The sequence below is a fragment of the Diceros bicornis genome, chromosome 16 (assembly GCF_020826845.1).
Source record: "Diceros bicornis minor isolate mBicDic1 chromosome 16, mDicBic1.mat.cur, whole genome shotgun sequence".
Lineage (NCBI taxonomy): Eukaryota > Metazoa > Chordata > Mammalia > Perissodactyla > Rhinocerotidae > Diceros > Diceros bicornis.
In genome coordinates this window covers 14,198,959-14,219,811 of record NC_080755.1, presented here as the reverse complement: position 1 = coordinate 14,219,811, position 20,853 = coordinate 14,198,959, and the positions used below count along the sequence as shown (strand labels likewise).

Here is a 20,853-nt window from a genome sequence, read left to right as displayed (position 1 = left end):
AAAAAGTAAGAGAAAATAAAAATATCTAACAAGGATTAAAATTAGAAAATTAATAAAGCCAACAAACTCATAGTCTTAAGAGTACCTATGTTGAAATCCAATAACCTTCATCCTATCAATTGTTATTTTTACTAAATTTTCTATAAGATAACTGCAAAGCAGTACTAAGCTATCACTAAAGAACCTTTTTCCAAACACAACCGTCTCAGGAAAACCAAATATTTAAAGAATCTACTAGCAATAGCCAGTCAGAAAATACAATAGAAAAGAAAAAATGCCAACAAATATCTAAGAGTAAACATAAGACGAAATATGTAATACTTTAATAAGAAAACTTTGCTTTATTTAGGGATATAAAAAACACCGAAATTGAAGGACATGACAGGTTTCTGCACTGGAAAAATTACTGTAAAGATGTGACTCTAAATTATTACATAAATTTAACGAAACTCCTTTCTGAAACTTTAGAAACTAATTCATTGATGTAGCAAATTCATACCCATGACAACAGTAATAAATTTCTGGAAAAGAAGAAAGAAGACTAAAACAACCATTTAAAATTATTAAGAAAATAGATTAGACAATGAAAAATGCTGAGGTAAAGTAGACAATAATTCAGAAAAAAAATACTATGAGCTCTTCCTCTCATGGCATGCCATATCCAAATTACAAATTAAAAATTTAAATATAAAAAAAATGAAACAAATAATTACAAAACATGTAAGGGAATCAAAAAAAAATTTGCCATGCAGGAAGATTTTCTAAAATTAATATAAAAGATAAAAGGACTGATGTCACTAACTACATAAATCTTGAAAACTTCTGTAAAACACTACCACAATCAAAATTTAAAAGGACAAACTAGAGGGCCGGCCTTGTGGCGTAGCGGTTAAGTGCACACACTCCACTGCTGGCAGCCCGGGTTGGCATCCCGGGCATGCACTGAGGCACCGCTTGTCAGGCCATGCTGTGGCAGCATCCCATATAAAGTGGAAGAAGATGCGCACAGATGTTAGCCCAGGGCCAATCTTCCTCAGCAAAAAAGAGGAGGATTGGCAGATGTTAGCTCAGAGCTGATCTTCCTCACAAAAAAAAAAAAAAAAAAAGGACAAACTAGAAAAAAAAATTACACTATACAAAAGCACCTAAAAGAAAAATCACTAAGGGGGGGCCAGCCTGGTGGCATGGTGGTTAAGTTCAGCACACCCCGCTTCAGTGGCCCGGGTTCCGATACCTGGTGCAGACCTACACCACTCAACAAGCCATGCTGTGGCGGTGTCCCACATATAAAATAGAGGAAGATGGGCATAGATGTCAGCTCAAGGCCACTCTTCCTCAAGCAAAAAGAGGAAGATTGGCAACAGGTATTAGCTCAGGGCCAATCTTCCTCACCAAAAAAAAAAAAAAAAAAACACTAAAGCAAACACAATAGAAAAATGGGCAAAAATGATAAACATAAAACAAACACAAAAGGCTTAAAATTAATAAATTCAGTAAACTTCTACCTTAAGAAGCTAGAAAACATAGATATCAAAACCAGAGTAAAAGGTAGAATAAAGCAGAGGGGAAATCAATAAAACAATAAATGAACAAGCAAAACTTGATTCTTGGGGGAGAGGGGAAATCAATGAAATTGACAAACCTCTGGCTAGATGATGAAGAAAACAAGAGAGAAATCACAATTTGCGAATGAGGGATGGGGGGGCGGGACACAGACCCAGTCGGACAGCACTACAGATTACAGAAGAGATAAAAAGAATGTATTACGCCAGCCAATCAGTTCAACAAATTAAACAGACCAATTCCTTAAAAGATGCAAATTCCTAAAACTGATGCAAAAAAACATAACATCTGAATAGTCTTACATTTATTAAAGACACTAAATTCCCAATTAAGTCTTCTCACAAAGAAAGCTCCAAGCCCAGAGGGCTTCACTGGAGAATTCTATGAAACAGTTAAAGAAAAAATAATATAAACTCTTTCAGCGGAGTGCATGCATTTTTGTGTGTGTGTTTGAGGAAGATCAGCCCTGAGCTAACATCCACGCCAATCCTCCTCTTTTTGCTGAGGAAGACCGGCCCTGGGCTAACATCTGTGCCCATCTTCCTTCACTTTCTATGAGACGCCACCACAGCACGGCTTGACAAGCGGTGCCTCGGTGCGCACCTGGGATCCGAACCCGGGCTGCCAGCAGCAGAGGGCACGCACTTAACCGCTATGCCATGGCGCCAGCCCCATAAGCTCTTTCAGAAAAGAGGGGAGGTGGGGATGCTTCCTAACTCATTTTAAGGCTAGCATTACACTGACAGTAAAATCAAAGACAATTCAAGAAAACTACACATCAATCTCTCTCATGAAAAGAGACACAAAAATCTTTATCAAAATAGTACTAAACAGAATTCAGCAACATATAAAAAGGAATATAGAGGCCAGCCCTATGGCTGAGTGGTTCAAGTTCCGTGTGCTCCACTTCAGCAGCCCAGGTTCACCAGTTCAGATCCCGGGCGCAGACTTACTCCATTCATCAGCTATGCTGTGGAGGCATCACTTGTACAAAATAGAGGAACAGATGTTAGCTCAGGGCAAATCTTTCTCAATCAAAAAAAAAGAGGAAGATCGCCAATGGATGTTAGCTCAGGGCAAATCTTCCTCACCAAAAAAAAAAAAAAAAAAAGGAATATATAAAAAGGTCATACATAATGACCAAATGGGGTTTACCCCAAGAATATAAGGTTGGTTTACTATTTTAAAAAGTTAGTGTAGTTCACCACATTAACAGATTAAAGGATAAAAAACAAATGATAATTTCAATAGATATAGAAAAAGTATTTGACAAAATTCAACTCCCATTAGTGATAAAAACTCTCAGCAAACTACCAACAGAAGAGAACTTCCTCAACCTGATGATGAACATCAATAAAAAACCTCCAGCCAAGACTGGAGACTTTTCTCCTAAAATCAGGAAAAAAAGCAATGATGTCCACTATCAACCTAAGACGTTAATACGTAAAATCAACCTAAGACGTTAATACGTAAAATCAGCAAAGTCACAGGATACAAGGTCAATATAGAATAATTAATTCCACTTCTATATGCCAGTAACAAACAATTAGAGAAAGACTTTTGAAAAATATCATTTATGACAGCATCAAATACCATGGAATACTTAAGGATATATTTAACAAAATACGTATAAGATCCTGTATTGAAAATATAAAATGTTGTGGGAAATTTTAACATCTAAATAAATGGAGAAGTATATATCACATTTGTAGATTAGAAGACTCAATATTAAGATCTTCCAAATTGATATACAGATTCAATGTAATTCCAGTCAAAATCCCAGCAGGTTCTCTGGTAGATAACAACAAGCTCAATCTAAAATGTGTAGCAGACGTGCAAGGGTCTTAGAATAGCCAACACAGTTTTCAAAAAGAACAATCACAGGACTTACACTACCTGATTTCAAGTCTTGAATAATCAAGACAGTGAGGGGATGCATATTGGTGTAAAGGTAGAAATCAAATCAATAGAAAAGAACAGAATCCAGAAAGAGACCGATATGTGTGTGGTCAACTGATCTTCAACAAAAGTGTTGAGGTACAACGGGAAAGGACAGTCTTTTCAACAAAGGTGCTCATACAACTGAATATTCATGTGGAAAAAATAAACTTCAATCATTACTTCACAACAAACACAAGAGTTTGCTCAAAACAGATAATATATCTAAATATAAAAGCTAAAACTTATAAAAGTTTTAGAAAGCATAAAAAAAAAATCTCTTGTAACCTTGACATAGGCAAAGATTTCTTAGATAGGATGCAAATAGTAGAAACCAAAGAAGAAAGAAATTGATAATTAAACTTCAACAAAATCAAAAACTTCTACTCAATAAGACATATTATTAAAAAGACTGAAAAGCCACAGACCAGGAGAAAACATTTACAGTACATATATCTCACAAAAGACTTGTAAAGAATATTCAAAACTCAATTAAAAGAAAACAATCCAATTAAAAAATAAAGATTTGAACAGACATTTCACAAAAAGATAAGTTGCCAATAAGCTCATGAAATGATGTTCAATATCATGAGCCATCAAAGAAATGCAAACTAAAACCACAAGAAAGTATCACTACACATCCACCAGAATGGCTAAAATAAAAATGACTGACAACATCAAATGGAGCTGATGATGTGGAGCAGTTGCATCTCTAACATATTGCTCATGAAAACATAAAATGGTACAACCACTTTGGAAAGTGTTCTGCAATTTCTTGCAAAGTTAAACAGATACTTAACCACACAACCCAGCAATTTTACGCTTAGGTATTTATGCAAGAAAAATGAAACCACGCATGTACAAAGATGAAGGTTCCCAGCAGTTTTATTCATAACAGTCAAAAAGCAGAAACACAAATATCCATCAACAGATGAAAAGATACACACACACACACACACACACACAAAAGAAATAAAATGGACTGAAATTCCACAATGGGCAAAACTACCCAACACATGTGTAACTATGTGGTCTCAAAAAAGAAAAGAGAGTGGGGCCAGCCTGGTGGCGTAGTGGTTAAGTTCGCGCTCCGCTTCAGCAGCCTGGGGTTCGCAGGTTCGGAACCCCAGGCGTGGACTGACACACCACATGTCAAGCCATGCTGTGGTGGCATCCCATCCGAAGTAGAGGAAGATGGGCAAGGATGTTAGCCCAGGGCCAATCTTCCTCAGCAAAAAGAGGAAGACTGGCAACGAATGTTACCTCAGGGCTAATCTTCCTCAAAAAAAAAAAGAAAAGAAAAGAAAGGAGAGAGAGGACAGACAGAAAAAATAGTTAAAGAAATCACTAAAAATTTCTCAAATTTAATAAAAACTATAAACCCACAGATCCAAGAAGCTCAAACAAACATAAAGAAAACCCAACCAAAACAATTATGTAATTAAGTTGCTGACAACCAATAATGAGAAAAATATCAAAAGCACCCAGGGGAAAAAAGACACATTACATGCAGAGGAACAAAGACAATGATAGCAACTATGCAAATCAGACGATATCTTTCAAGTACTGAAAGGAAAAGTGTTACTCTAGAATTCAACACCTATCAAAAATGTCTTTCAAAAATGAAGGTGAAATTGGGGGCAGCCCAGTGGCATAGTGGTAAAGTTTGTGCGCTCTGCTTTAGCGGCCCAGGGTTCACAGGTTCGGATCCTGGGTGCGGACCTAAGCACCACTCATCAAGCCACGTTCATCAAGCCATGCCGTGGCAGCATCCCACATACAAAAATAGAGGAAGAGTGGCACTGATGTTAGCTCAGCGACAATCTTCCTCAAGCAGAAAGAGGAAGATGAGCAACAGATGTTACTTCAGGAACAATCTTCCTCAACAACAACAAAAAATGGTGAAACAAAGAGCTTTTCGGAAAAACAAAAGCAGAGAAAATTCATAGATATGCTCTGCAAGAAACGTAAAGATAGTTCTTCAAGGCAGAAGAAAATAACTTCAGATGGAAATTTGGATTTGGATCCAAAGGAAGAGCACCAAAAATGTAAATATGGGTTTTCTACTTTTTAAAATCTCTTTAAAAGACAATTGACTATTTAAAGCAAAAACAATAGCAATGTAGTATGGAGTTTCTAACATACAGAGAAGTAAATTTTACAAGAACAGTAACACAAAGGACAGGAGTGAGGAAATACTGAAGTATACCAGTGTAAGAGTCTTATACTATACCTGAAGTCATTTTTTATTTGAAGGCAGACCATGATAAGATACATAATATAAACCCTACAGCAGCAGTTCAAAAACACATCATCTTAGGACTCCTTATACCAAGAGTCAGCAAACTTGTCCTATTAAGGGCCACAAAATAAATATTTTAGGCTTTCTGGGCCAAATATAGTCTCTGCTGCATATTCTTTGTTGTTTTCAACCTCAGTCCTTTAAAAATATAAAAATCATTCTTAATTTGTAGGCCTTACAAAAACCGGATGCAGGCTAGATTTGGCCCACAGTTCAGTTTGATGACTCCTGCTTTACATTCTTAAAAACTGAGAACTCCGAAGCATGTCTGTTATGTAGGTTTTATCTATCAATATTTACCATATTATAAACTAAAACTGAGAAATTTTAAATACTTATTCATTCATTTAAAAATAATAATATATCCATTTAATGTTAAGATAAAAAACATTTTTTGTAAAAGATAATTATATTTCCCAAAACGAAAATAATTAGTAAAACGGGACATTGTTTTACATTTTTTAAATCTCTTGAATGTCTGGCTTAAGTACAGAGAGTAGATTTTGATATTTTGCTTCTGCATTCAATCTACTGCAATATCATATGTCATAAAGCCTCTGAAAAACTCTACTGTATACTCATAAACAAATAATAAAAAGGCAAATAAAATCTTAATATCAATATGAAAACAGTTTTGATCTCAAGGACCCCTTGAAAGCATCTTGGGTACTGCCTGGGGTTCCCAGGATATACCTGGAGAACTGCTATCCTACAGCAATCATTAAAACTCTGGGGGTGGAGGTGAGAATTTTAAAAATGTTAATGAGTACAAAGTTTCTTTTGGGGATTATTTTTTTTAAACTAGATAAAATGATGGTTGCACAATTCCATGAATATAGCAGAAAACACTGTAATGAACACTTGAAAGGGTTAGATTTTATGGTTTGTGAATTATATCTCAATAAAGCTGTTATAAAAGCATAAATAACAAAACAAAGAGGTATAGCAAAGGTAGAGGTAAACAAAATTAAAAATAATCAAAAAAAGAGCAGAAAAAGAAAGGAACAAGTGAGACAGAAAACAAATAGCAAGATGGTAGACTTAAACACAAATATATCAATAATTACATTGAACATAAATGGTCTAAATGTTCTAATTAAAAGGTAGAGATTTTAAAATCGGATAAAAAAGCAAGACTCAAGTATATGCTGTTTAAAAAAAATCCACTTTAAATATAAAGAAATAGATGGGTAAAAAGCAAAAGGATGAAAAAACATATGAAATGCAATCAATAATTAAAAGAAATATGGAATAGCTCTATTAAAATCTGACAAAGTAGATGTGAGAACAGGGAATATTAGCAGTGAAAAAGAGGGACAGTTCATTGTGATGTAAGGTCAATTCCTCAAGATATAACAATCCTATACATGCATGCACCTAATAACAGAACTTCAAAATACATGAAGAAAAACTGATAGAACTGAAAGGAAATATAATCAAATCTACAATAATAGTTGGAGATTTCAACACACTTGATAAAAGAAGTAGGCCAAAAAAGTCAGTTAGGATACAGAAAACTTGAACACTATAAACCAACTTGACCTAATTGACATTTATAGAACACTTGACCCAACAACAGCAGAATACAAATTTTTTTTCAAGTGCCTAAGAAATATTCACCAAATGGATGGACCATAAAACAAGTAACAATAAATTTCAGAGGACTGAAATAATACTGGGTATGTTATGTGACCATAACAGAATCAAATTAGAAATAAAAAATATAAATATATTAGAAAAAGCCCCCAAAAATTGGAACTGAAACAACATAGTTTTAAACAATCCATGGGTCAAAAAAGAAATCACAAGGTAAATTAGAAAATATTTTAGGGCCAGCCCAGTGGCGCAGCGGTTAAGCACACACACTTTGCTTTGGCGGCCCGGGGTTCACAGGTTTGGATCCCAGGCACACACCGACGCACCACTTGTCAAGCCACGCTGTGGTGGCATCCCATATAAAGCAGACGAAGATGGGCACAGATGTTAGCTCAGGGCCAATCTTCCTCAGCAAAAAGAGGAGGATTGGCATTGGATGTTAGCTCAGGGCTGATCATCCTCACAAAAAAGAAAATATTTTAACTGCATAATAAAAACATAGGACATCAAAATTTGTGGATATAGCCAAAAGTGCTTAAAGAGAAATTAATAATATTAATTTTAAATGTTTACATAAGAAAAGAAGGTATAAAAATCAATGTTCTAAGCATACACTTTAAAAAACAAGAAAATGAAGCAATTTAAACCCAAAGTAGAAAAATAAAGGAAGTAATTTGGAGTAGATATCAATAAAACAGAAAATGGGCAATATATAAAATCAATAGTCAAAAATTAAAAGATTTATTGATAAATCCTTAGCAGCACCAACCAAAACATAATAAGCAAGAACGTATATTACTTATATCAGGAATGAAAGAGGGAACATCAATAAATAATAACAGATATAAAAGGATAATTAATGAATATTCTGGATATTATGAACGACTTTATGCCAATAAAACAAACTAATTTCTCAAATGAGAAAACTCACCAAAACTGACCTAAGAAAAAACAGAAAACCTAAATAGCCCTATATCTATTAAAGAAATTGAATATCAATCAAATAAATTCCCATGAAGAAAACCTAGGTCCAGATAGAATTCACTGGTAAACTATTTCAAATATTTACAGAAGTAATACCAATCTTATACAAACTCATTCAGAAAAGAGAAGGGAATACTTCCTCAACTCTATTAATGAGTCCAACATAACCCTGATACCAAAATGAAAGATGACACAAAATAAAAATACTAATATCCCTCATAAACATATATGCAAATATCCTTAAAAATATGAGAAAATTAAATCCAGCAATACATAAAAGAGAGAAATACATCATGACTTATTGGCTTTGTCCCAGGTTGCAGTTCTCAAAATGTTGTCTGTGAATCCCTATGGATCTCTGAGATTCTTTCACAGAGCCAGCAAGGTCAAAACTATTTTCTTAATAATACCAAGATGTTACTTATTTCCCTTTTTCGCTGTGTTGACATCTGCACTGATGGTGGTAAATCAATAGCAGCTAAAATATTTAATAGTTTAGCATGTATCAAAGCAGTGACATCAAAATGAACTGGTAAAAATAATTAATTTTATTAAATCTCAACCTCTGAATACATTTCTTTTTGGTATTCTGTATTATGGAATAGGAAGTGTCCATAAAAAACTTACTTTTCCTGGCAACCAAGATGTCCTTCAGTAGGTGAATGAACAAACTGTGACACATCCACTGGAATATTAATCAGCACTAAAAAGAACTGAGCTATCAAGCCATTAAAAGACATGGAGGAAACTTAAACACATATTAATAAATGAAAGAAGCCAATGTGAGAAGGCTACATACTGTATGATTCCAAGTATTGACATTCTGCAAAAGGCAAAACTATGGAGATGGTAAAAATATCAATGGCTGCCAGGAGTCTGGGGAAAGGAAGGGATGAATAGGCGGAGCACAGAGGATTTTTAGGGCAATGCAACTACTCTGTATGACACTATCACGGTAGATACATGTCATTATACATTTGTCCAAACTCACAGAATGTACAACACCAAGAGAGAACGCTAAGGTAAACCATGGACTTTGGGTGATAACGATGTGTCAATATAAGTTCATCAGTTGTAACAGATGAACAATCATACCACTCTGGTGGGGGATGTTGATAATGGAGAAGGCTATGCATATGGAGGGGAGGAGCGTATATGGAAAAGCTCTGTATCTTCCACTCAGTTTTGCTGTAAACCTAAAACTGTTCTAAAAAATAAAGTCCATTTAAAAAAAATTTACAAAGTGCCAATCAATTAAAAAAAGAAACCCACTTCTGCATACCAAAGTATGATAGCTGTCTTTAGGATAAGCTTGTGCAAATGTTTGAGTTGCAAACTGGACTAGTTGCTTTTTTTTAATGGAATATCATTTTTACTCAAAACAACTGTGAAATTATGGGTTTTTAGACTTAGGTATTTAGCCAACATTTTCTCAGAAATGAATGAAGTTAGCCTGTTGCTTCAGGGAAAACAACTGACAATATTTACAGTTGCCAATGACAAAATCAAGGCTTTCAAGTGAAAATTAGAATTTTGTATCTGTCACTACGCACTTGGCAGCCTTCCAATATTTAAAGACTTTTTTGTTGAGGTTGGTAGCGACATTAACGAATACAATTTTTTGACAGTGTACAATGAAATGCATCACATACATAAGATCTAAATAACTCAGAAAACCAGTATTTACCAAATGACCAATATATGATGTTCAAAATCATGCATGGATAGAAAATCCATTCTAAGTGCAAAACAGACAAATAGATTTTAATACACAAAAGGTCACTGATGTTGCTTCTACCACATCAAACTAACCCATAATAAACTACCACGTGTTGAGTTTTGGTGTACTATGCAAGAATGTTCACCATTTTATCTGAAAAGACATCCCCATTTTCCAACTATTTAACTATGTGAGGCCAGATTTCTTACATATACTTCAACCAAAACAACATATCACAACAGACTGAATGCAGAAGCAAATATGAGAATTCAGTTTTCTACTAAGCTAGATTGTCAAGAGATTTGCAAAAATATAGAACAATGCCAGTTGTTTCACTATTTGTTTTGAAAAATATTAAATATGAAATTAACATTATGTTATATGAAATATGAAATAACAATTGTTGTTATTTTTAAATTTCTCAATCAGTAGATATAACTCATATATATGAAACTCTTTGGGATTTAAAAATAATTTTTAAGAGTGTAAAGGGGTCACGAAGACCAAGAAATCAGAACTGCACATCCCAGGAATGCAAGGTTTACCAGCCAAAAATCAGTGAGAATAACCAGATTACCAGAATAACACAGAAACATCATATGATCATTTTAATAAGTGACTGAAAAGCACTTAACAAAATTCAACAGCCATTCATAATTTTAAAGGTCTTGGTGAACTAGGAAAAGACAAAGATGTCCACTCTCACCACTTTCTTTTCAACACTGTATTAGATGTCCTAGCCAATGGAGTAAGACAATAAAAAGAAACAGAAGTTACAAAGATTGGAAAAGGAGAAGCAAAACTGCCTCTATTTGCAGATAATATGCTATGTATATAGAAAACCCAATGGAATATACAGAAAAAACTACTAGAACTAGTAAGTGAATTTAGCAAGGTCACAGGATGAAAATAAACTGTATTTTATAATCTAGCCGTGAACACAGGAAAATGAAATTTTTAAAAAATACCATTTTCAACAGTCAAGAAACATCAAGTTCCAAGAATTTAACAAAAACCATGTAAGAGCTCTATACTGAAAAACTACAAAACTCTGCTAAGAAAATATAAAGACCTAAATAATTGGAAAAATACACCATATTTAAGGATTTTAATACTCAATACTGTTAAGATGTTCATTCTCCCCAAATTGAACTATAGATTCAATGCAATCTCAAACAAAATTCCAGGAGTCCATTTGTAGAAACTGACAGACTTATTCTAAAATTACAAGCAAATGCAAAGGAGCTAAAATATTCTTGAAGAATAAAAAGTTTGCAAACACACTATCTTATTTCAAGACTTATTATAAAGCTTTAATACTCAAGACCATGTGGTACTTGTATAAGTTTAATCAAATATCAATAAATAAGAGTCCAAAAATAGACATACAACTGATTTTCAAGAAAGACTTCAACACAAGTCAATGGGAAAAGGAGAGTATTTTCAACAGATGGTGCTGGAACAACTGGATACACATATGGAAAAAAAGGCATCTGGAATATATTTTGGCGTAATAATTAGGAAACTGCATTATAATAAGTGTTCTTAAGATAATACTTACATTTTTTATTTTGATGTTTCCCCAATCATCATCCTGTTTTAAAGACAAAAAAACATTTAACCATCTTGTACAATCCAAACACAATCTAATAAACAACTAATTTTAAACTACTTCAAAATAGAATTTTTTTTATGTATGAAGATTATATTAAAAATTACTGTAATCAAAAGTATTTAAAAAAAAAACAAAAAACCGGGGCTGCCCTGGTGGCACCTGCAGTTGGGTGCGCACGATCCGCTGGAGCGGCCCGGGGTTCTCTGGTTCGGATCCCAGGTGCACACTGACGCCCCACATGGCAAGCCATGCTGTGGTGCCGTCCCGTATAAAGTGGAGGAAGATGGGCAGGGATGTTAGCCCAGGGCTGGTCTTCCTCAGCAAAAAAAAAGAGGAGGATTAGCAGATGTTAGCTCAGGGCTGATCTTCCTCACAAAACAAAAACAAAAACAAAAACAAAAAACCCACGAAGTCCTACTAAGTCTAACAATTGCTTAAACTAGGTAACACACAATCTAAAAGACAGTAAACTTGGTAGCACCAAAAGTACTAAAAAACACTTGATTAATGACAAATGACAGATGCTAATTTTTTGCATGTTTATTGCATGTTCAGAACCAGCAGAGCTAATAACTAGCTTATGTGAGAAGAATGAAGAGTAACTTATAACATAAGGTCTACATAATTAGGGTGATTATATAATTTATCACCCAAATCAAGAGACTCTTGAGAATGAAAGTGATATTAAAAATTATATCAGGAGAGTAAAAAAGACTACAAGGCAAACTAACCCTTAATAATATTTGCCATGTCCACAAATATTTCTCAGGTCCTACATTTTACATCCATGAAGCAATTAAACACTTTCACTTCAACAGGTTCAATTAAATTAAGATTTTTTTTTTTAATGCCATGATTGGCCCACAGATATTTTTGCCTACTGCCGCTAAGCCCTTCCTTTCACAGAATAAAGTCAGTTCCATATTACTCCTTTCTTTTTACAGAAGGTGCCAGGCACTCAATATGTTTCCCTTTGATATGCCACTAATTATCTCTTTCGACACCCTGCTTCAAAGTGGAACAGGAACTTCCTAAAGGCCCTTCTCAGTTTAAGGGTTATTACTGCTAATCATAACGAATGGTAATTATGTATGCCCCCTCAGATCACTTACTTATTCCAGGTCACACAAAGCTGGGAAATGAACCCAGATCTGCTTGACTTGTAAATCGCATGCTCTTTTGGTACCTTACTATATGTTACTCAAACCTCTCTGATGCTCAGTTTCCTCATTTAAAAAAATATATTAAATGGGGCCGGCCCGGTGGCGCAAGCGGTTAAGTGAGCGCACTCCACTGCGGTGGCCCGGGGTCCGCTGGTTCGGATCCCGGGCGCACACCGACGCACTGCTTGGCAAGCCATGCTGTGGCGGCATCCCATGTAAAGTGGAGGAAGATGGGCATGGATGTTAGCCCAGGGCCAGCCTTCCTCAGAAAAAAAGAGGCGGATTGGCAGAAGTTAGCCCAGGGCTGATCTTCCTCAAAAAAAAAAAAAAACATATATGTGTGTGTGTGTGTATATATATATATATATACATATATACATATAAAAAATACATTTACTTTCCTCACTTTTAAAATATATACAGTTGAGAATTAAAACAAGGGAAAAGCATGGTACAAAATAAGTATTCAATAAGTGGTAGCTATCAGTACTCATAATTTCATTTAATTAGCATTTTTCTATAATTCTCCACAACACACCACTAGTACATAGCTCAGCACAAATTAGGTTATCAAGTTCACTAATGACCAAAAGCTCATACTACAACTTGGAGGGGAAACAATGTTTCTTCACCAACATCTGTTTTACTGCCTAGCTGACAAGGGTAGCCAGCCCTTATTTCTAAAGTTAACGACAGCTTTTTAGCATTTCATATCTAACTCTTGAAGAAATTATCTTTTAAAATACTACACCTAGGCCGGCCCGTGGCATAGCGGTTAAGTGTGTGCGCTCTGCTACTGGCGGCCCGGGGTTCGGATCCCGGGTGCTCACTGACGCACCACTTCTCCGGCCTTGCTGAGGCCGCGTCCCACATGCAGCAACTAGAAAGATGTGCAGCTATGACATACAACTGTCTACTGGGGCTTTGGGGGGAAAAATAAAATAAAATGAAAAATTTTAAAAAATAAAAAATAAAAAAAATAAATAAAATACTACACCTAGGGGCCGGCCTGGTGGCGCAAGTGGTTAGGTGCGCGGGCTCTGCTGCGGCGGCCCGGGGTTCACCGGTTCAGATCCCGGGCTGACGCATCGCTTGTTAAGCCATGCTGTGGCGGCGTCCCATATAAAGTGGAGGAAGATGGGCACGGATGTTAGCCCAGGGCCAGTCTTCCTCAGCAAAAAAAGAGGAGGATTGGCACTGGATGTTAGCTCAGGGCTGGTCTTCCTCACAAAAAAAATAAATAAATAAATAAAAATAATAATAAAATAAAATAAAATACTACACCTAAATAGTATTACAAACAATAACAAAGAAAATACTTTTGCTTTGCGGCCCTTCATCAATGACGCGGGTAAGCTTGGACTCTTCACTATAGTCAATGTGATCATTCCAAGGGAACTAAAGGAAAAATTAAGCTCCTTCTCTTTTTAACAAAAATTTTCTTTTTTTTTTAATTTTTATTTATTTATTTTTCCCCCAAAGCCCCAGTAGATAGTTGTATGTCATAGTTGCACATCCTTCTAATTACTGTATGTGGGACGCGGCCTCAGTATGGCCGGAGAAGCGGTGCGTCGGTGTGCGCCCGGGATCCGAACCCGGGCCGCCAGCAGCGGAGCGCACGCACTTAACCGTTAAGCCACGGGCGGGCCCTAAACAAAAATTTTCTTTCTCCCATTTCCAGGTAGGTATTAGATAGTGATTACTCTTAAGAGAAAAGGGCTCTTTGGGCCGGCCCCATGGCTTAGTGGTTAAGTGCACGCGCTCCGCTGCTGGCGGCCAGGGTTCGGATCCTGGGTGCGCACCGACGCACCGCTTGTCCGGCCATGCTGAGGACGCGTCCCACATACAGCAACTAGAAGGATGTGCAGCTATGACATACAACTATCTACTGGGGCTTTGGGGGAAAAAATAAAATAAAAAAAAAAAAGATGTGAGTGTTGCTATATTCACCAATCCTAAAATAAAAAAAAAAAAGAGAAAAGGGCTCTTTTCTAATGGGTAGGATGTAAGAAAGGTCAAAGAAGAAACTTAACAGTTTTTCCAATGTTCCAGCACTGCGGCTTTGGTAAAGATTCAAAGTATGAGGCTTTGGTAAAGATTCAAAGTATTTCAACATTTGAATGCATGTACAAAAATACATTCCGTAGTGGTCTTTTTTAAAAAAGCAAATCACCATATTGCTCCATATTTTTCACAGAGATAAAATTTTCCACCCCATAACAGAAAATTACTAAGGAAATACAAATAGAGTTTATTTAGTCTAAACAAAATAAAATACTTCTAACACACCCTCACAGGAAAAAATTCAAACAATACAAATAAATGCAAAGTGCCCCACTCACCTGACCCCTAGTGGTATTCATTGATACAATGCATTTTAAAATAAAAATTTTAATGATGTTTTTATAATATATAATGTTTTGAGATGGCTACAATGTTCCTCTCTGACACTAACATGAATAAGACAGTCTTAATCCCATAGACTATATACTCTCACCAAATAAAAAAATACCTCATATGCTACATTTCTGGTGTTACTTATTTTCACTAATTATATAATAAATAGTACATAATGCAAATATGGACTAAATTTTACCTTCAATGTTCCTCCTTTCACCATAACTTTCTGTCTGGCCGGCTGGACTCCAGTCAGTGCAAAAAGCTGAGCCTTGAACACCATTGGAGGTTCATCAGTATTCAATTCTACACCTTCAAATTTCTCCTTTCCCCATTTCACAGTAACTGCAAATAAAACCATAATTTATTTTTTTAATTTACAAAATAATAAGACTTCAGATTTAGAAGATCCTTAGGGGACCTATTACGTTAGTTCTTGAAAGCCAAACTATGTCATTCATCTTTTTATGCTCATAATGCCTACCTAATCAGGAGTGACTTGAATACAGTAGGTCTGAACAAAATTTAACTGGATCTAATCCAACTTCTCATCTGATAAAGAAAGAGACTTACGAGAAGTTGATTGATTTACTAATGTCACAAAACTAGCTAGCAAATATTTAAGTCTTCTGAATCCTACTCCCATAATCTCTACAGAATGTGATCACAGTGAAATAGTTCCCAGAATAAGGTTCACAGACTCCAAAATGTGTTTAATTAAACAATTATTGAAATCAGTACATACAGCTGGAATAGAGAGAAGAAAGAAAGGTTAGAAAGATAATCTGAAATAAGAAAAAAATTCTTGGAAGAACAAAGCATATTTAAAATAGGCTAAGGTATAAAAATTCTGGATTATAAGACGAAAGGTGTGGAAGAACTGAAAGGTGTGGTTCCTGTGCAAGGAAATTATTAAGAAGAATCCAACGATATAACTAAATCATTAAAAAACATAGAAATCCTACTTCACAGACATTACAATGGCTATTACCAAAAAAAAACCAAAAACAATAAAACACAGAAAATAACAAGTGTTGGTGAGGATGTGGAGAAATTCAAACACTTGCGCATTGCTGATGGGAATATAAAATGGTGCAGTCACTATGGAAAAAAGTATGGTGGTTCCTCCAAATATTAAACACAGAATTACCATAAGATCCAGTAATTCCACTTCTAAGTATATACCCAAAAGTATGGAAAGCAGGGATTCAAACTGATATCTGTATACCCATATTGACAGCAGCATTATTCACAATAGCCTAAAGATGGGAGCAACCCAAGTGTCCATCAACAGATGAATGGAAGAACAATATGTGATATATACATACAATGGATATTTAGCTTTAAAAAGTAATGAAATTCTTTACATATGCTACAACACTGATGAACCTTGGAAACATTATGCTAAGCAAAATACACCAGGTACAAAAGGACAAATATTGTATGATTCCACTTATGTGAGGTACCTAAAGTAGCCAAATTCATAGAAAGTAGACTGGTGGTTGCCAGCAGGCTGGGGGGAAGTGGAAATAGGGACTTATTGTTTAATGGGTACAGAGTTTCAGTTTAGGAACATGAAAACGTTGTAGAGGTGGGTGGTGATGACGGTTGCACAACAATGTGAATGTACTTAATGCCAAAAACTGTACACTTAAAAATGGTTAAAATAGTACATTTTATGTTACATATACTTTACCACAACAAAAAAATTTCAATCAGCCTCATAAAACAGGTAACTTTTGAAATACATAAAAAGAAACAAGGATATACATAGTTTGTTTCCACTGAAAACTTCATACCTACACAAAATGAGAATCTCACAGCTGAGAGTTGTCTGATTTCCAACTACTAAAATCAGAATATGAAAAACTGACTCCAACTCCAAATCCTAATTCTTTCACCAATTCAATTAATGTACTTAGCATTCATTCAATAACAAGCCCAGTACCAAGCACTAGGGAGACTCGCTATGAACTTATAGTCTAATAAGGGAGAGACAGGGGAAAAAAGGTTAAAAAATTAACAATATAAATATTGTAAATGCTAGAGAGGCACAGAGGAATGCTTCATGAGTGAGGAAGGATTCCCTGAAGGAAGTGATAAGTTTGAGTTATCACAACTGATTTTGAGTTGAGTCTCCAAAAAAAAATCAGGTGTTAGCCAGAGAAGAGGAAAGAATAAAAGCATTCCTGGAAAAGACACTGAATGTTTTTCTAAAACATTCAAAAGCACAAAGCAGCATGGAGTGTTCTGAGATATAAGTAATTCCCAGAGTGAAGAGGAAGCAGCTCAAACTGGAAGCTGGCCAAGGATCAAGTCAAGGAAGATAACATAAGTCATGCTAAAATGTATCGGGCTCTATGTTGCAGGACATGTGCAGTCCTCAAAGGTTTTCATAAAGGCAGCAGCAGGGAAAACAGGTTTGAAGCGAGCACAACTGTAATCACTGAGATAAGCTAGAAACATATAATAGCAAGAGATGAGACAGGACTAAACCAAAACAGTATTAGAAACAATGAAGAACCTATCTGAAATTTATTTAGCTGTGTCACTTAAACTTAGCTGTTACTTAAACTTGCTGCTTTCCATAAAGGAGAATTATACTAGTATCACAGGATTATGTTAAAGATTAAAACAAAGTACCATGTATAAAAACACTAGCTCTGCACCAGGCACACAGGTATTCATTAATTTTTATGACACTTATCCTTAACCATATAAGAATCTGAATATTTAATTTTCTACTAAAACTTACGAAACAGTTCTTAAAATGTTCTCGTTTTAATATAGGGTTTTCTGCAGAACCTGAAAATACAGATTCTCAATACGGAGATGTCAAAGGAAGAAACCTTAGAGATCTACTTCAATGCCCTCATTTCGGAAATGAGGAAAAGATCTAATTAAATATTTAAAATGGAACTCAATTTTTAAGATAGTTTTGTGAGTAAAGGCATTTTTGAGAGGAACAAAGAGAGGAATCTAAAACATCAAAAACCCACCTAGAGAGTAAATATTCCTCTTTTGTTTCATATCACTCGTGGAAAATACTGAATCTTCAATAAAGGAATTATGAGAGAGTCAGGAATGGCCAATGAATCACACATCCATAACCAACTGGAGCCACCACATACATTTTAGGTGCCATTTTGCGTAAGACTAGGAAACAGCAAGGTCCATTAACTAAGTAAAAATGGGATTCCTGGCCAATACCTTGGACGGCCATTATGCAAAAAAAAAACCTGTCAAACGCCAATCAAAAGGAAATGACGCTCATGGATACTTGTATTCATCTACCTCTCCAAGCTAACACTATGCTTGGGACATAGAGGCCCAAAGGACAATGTTTGATAAAATGAAAACGAAGCAAAAAAATAAACTCGCAATCTGCCTCAGCATAAAATTTAAATTGGTACAAAAGGGGCGGTTGAGCCAAAAGCAGGGAAGCTACGGAGGGAAACCCCCAGAACGATGAAGGCTAACCTCACATCCCGAGTCCCTCCATCCCTCCCTTAGCTCGGGCTTCGCCTCCCTGCCGCTCCCTTCCCCAGCTACCACCGAGGAGCCCAAGGAAATCCCCCCACACCTCCAGCCTGGTCCCCGGCGCCCCAGGACACACCCTCGCCCTTCCCGGCACCCCAGGACAGCGGCAGAAACTATTCTGCAGAGTCACCACTCGGAGAGGCCAGCGCTCGCTGCTTCCATCTCCCCTCCCACCCCACCCACCTGGCGGCCCAGGAGGACAGCGCCCCCTCGAGTCGCAGGGCTCGGAACTAGCAGGGAGAAAGGGGCCAGGGTCATCTCCACGCCGCAGTCACCCTCCCACACACACACGCCTCCCTGTCTCCTCCCCCGCCCAGGGCCCGGCCGGGCGCCCGCCCCGCAGGCCGGGCCTACCCAGAGGCCTAGCGCCGGGCTGGGCAGGAGGCGAGGAGGGAGCTCACCGGAGTAGAGCGGCATGGTGAGGCGCGAGGGGCGGCGGCGGCGCAGGAAAGCTGGGCCTGGCAAGGGCGTCGAAGGGAAAGGGACGCGAAGAAGCTGCGGCGACGGCCGAGGCGGAGGCGCGGTGGTGGCGGCAGCTGGGGTGCGACAAGAGCCTCATTCAAACCGGCCACTGGCGATGACGCAACAACACGCACTTCGCCCGCGGAGCCACCGGCGATTGCAGGGAGGAGACGAGGAGCGGCGAGGCGGGGCCTGGAGGGTGGAGAGACCAAGGAGGCGAGGGGGGAAGCCGGGAGAGGCGGGGGAGCGCGGGCACGAGGCCCCTGCGCCAGAACAGGTGCGCGCCTGCGCACTGCACCCGCCCCGCGCCCGCCGGCCTCGTGGGCCGGGCCCGCCCTGCCTGGCCGCAGAGGGAGTGGTGGCTCCGCATCGCTGCGGCTTTTTCAAAAGGTGTTTTTCCCGGGTTTGGAAATTGTGGGTCTGTATGAGTGGGGGATTTTTTTCTTGTTGTTAATGTAGCCAGTAGAAGAGCTGAGAGAGGCCTTGCTCTGCCCCTCAACTGCGTCTGTCTACTTATTAATGACAATGTCTAGCCCTCCCTTTCAGGATTTTGTGACAAGAATAAATGTCGAAGCGCTGTGAATACTTCAGAGATAGGTCTGCCTTGATTGTAATGTACTGTTGTTTCTAACAACCGGTTCGGACCCTAGGGCGAATCTAGTAAGGCAGTAGAAAAACCGCCCTGTGAGTCCCACCCCTGACTAGCTGGTGGAAGTTACCTGTAGCCCTCCGCTCAATGGTCTTGGACCTGCTTCCCCAGTCTGGAAGATGAGTGAGTTAGACTGGAAGGTTTCTGTGGCCTCTCTCAACTAAATCGGCGTGGCAGAGACAAATTCAAGCATGCTAAGTGAATTAGAGAGGAACTAAAACCTGTAAATGAACGGAGGAATTTCAAAGAAATGCAAGTTGAAATTGAGGTACTTTCTTGCCTAATAAGGAGGTTTTATAATGATCCCAAATGCTGCAAAAGATGTGTTGAAACTCCCCATATTCAAAACAATACAACCCATTTGGAGAGCTATTTCATCAGTCTACATCAGGAGTCTTAGCCACCCTTCGCTATTTTGCTACTTCAAGTCATATCGTAAGAATATGATCCAAAATGTGACCAAAATGCTGTAGAACGTTATTTAAAGTAATGTATCTAATGTTAAGTGGGAAGAGTATATCAAATTTATTAAGCATTATGATTGTAAGTACATAAAATTAGTGGTCATAGATTCAGACTTGTTACTACCTGCGTGACATTTCTGAGCCTCAGTTTCCTTATCTATAAAATAGAAAAAATTGTATCTACGTTATAGGATTGTTGTGAGGAGTAAAAAAGATCATGTTTAGAAGACGCTTAGCACAGTGCATTGCACATAGTATGCAATAAATGATGGCTATCACAAATTACACAATAAAAACTTAAGAGGGATTTCGTATGGTGCAATTAGAGTAGTGGGCCATGCGTACGTTATTTTCCAAATGTAATATATTTCTATAAAATATATCTTTAAAAATATATTGGCTAGGGGGTGGCCCCGTGGCATAGCGGTTAAGTTCCCGTGCTGCGCTTTGGTGGCCCATG

At 37.3% G+C, this 20,853-nt stretch overlaps 1 protein-coding gene across 2 annotated transcripts in view; it reads right to left on the bottom strand.

The window, feature by feature from the left end:
- Positions 1 to 19,434, bottom strand: part of USP14 (ubiquitin specific peptidase 14) — a 47,997-nt gene extending 28,563 nt beyond the window's left edge. The window contains exons 1-3 of one of the 2 annotated variants that reach the window (XM_058556850.1): positions 19,220 to 19,434; positions 15,478 to 15,623; positions 11,665 to 11,697 (exon numbers count right to left, since the gene is read on the bottom strand). In XM_058556850.1, the coding sequence (XP_058412833.1) occupies positions 11,665 to 11,697; positions 15,478 to 15,623; positions 19,220 to 19,235 (195 nt within the window). In that variant the 5' untranslated portion in view covers positions 19,236 to 19,434. Of the gene's footprint in view, positions 1 to 11,664; positions 11,698 to 15,477; positions 15,624 to 18,277; positions 18,740 to 19,219 lie in introns of those variants that run through there. The other variant, XM_058556849.1, reaches the window with a different exon arrangement.
- Positions 19,435 to 20,853: the final 1,419 nt, after the last annotated feature.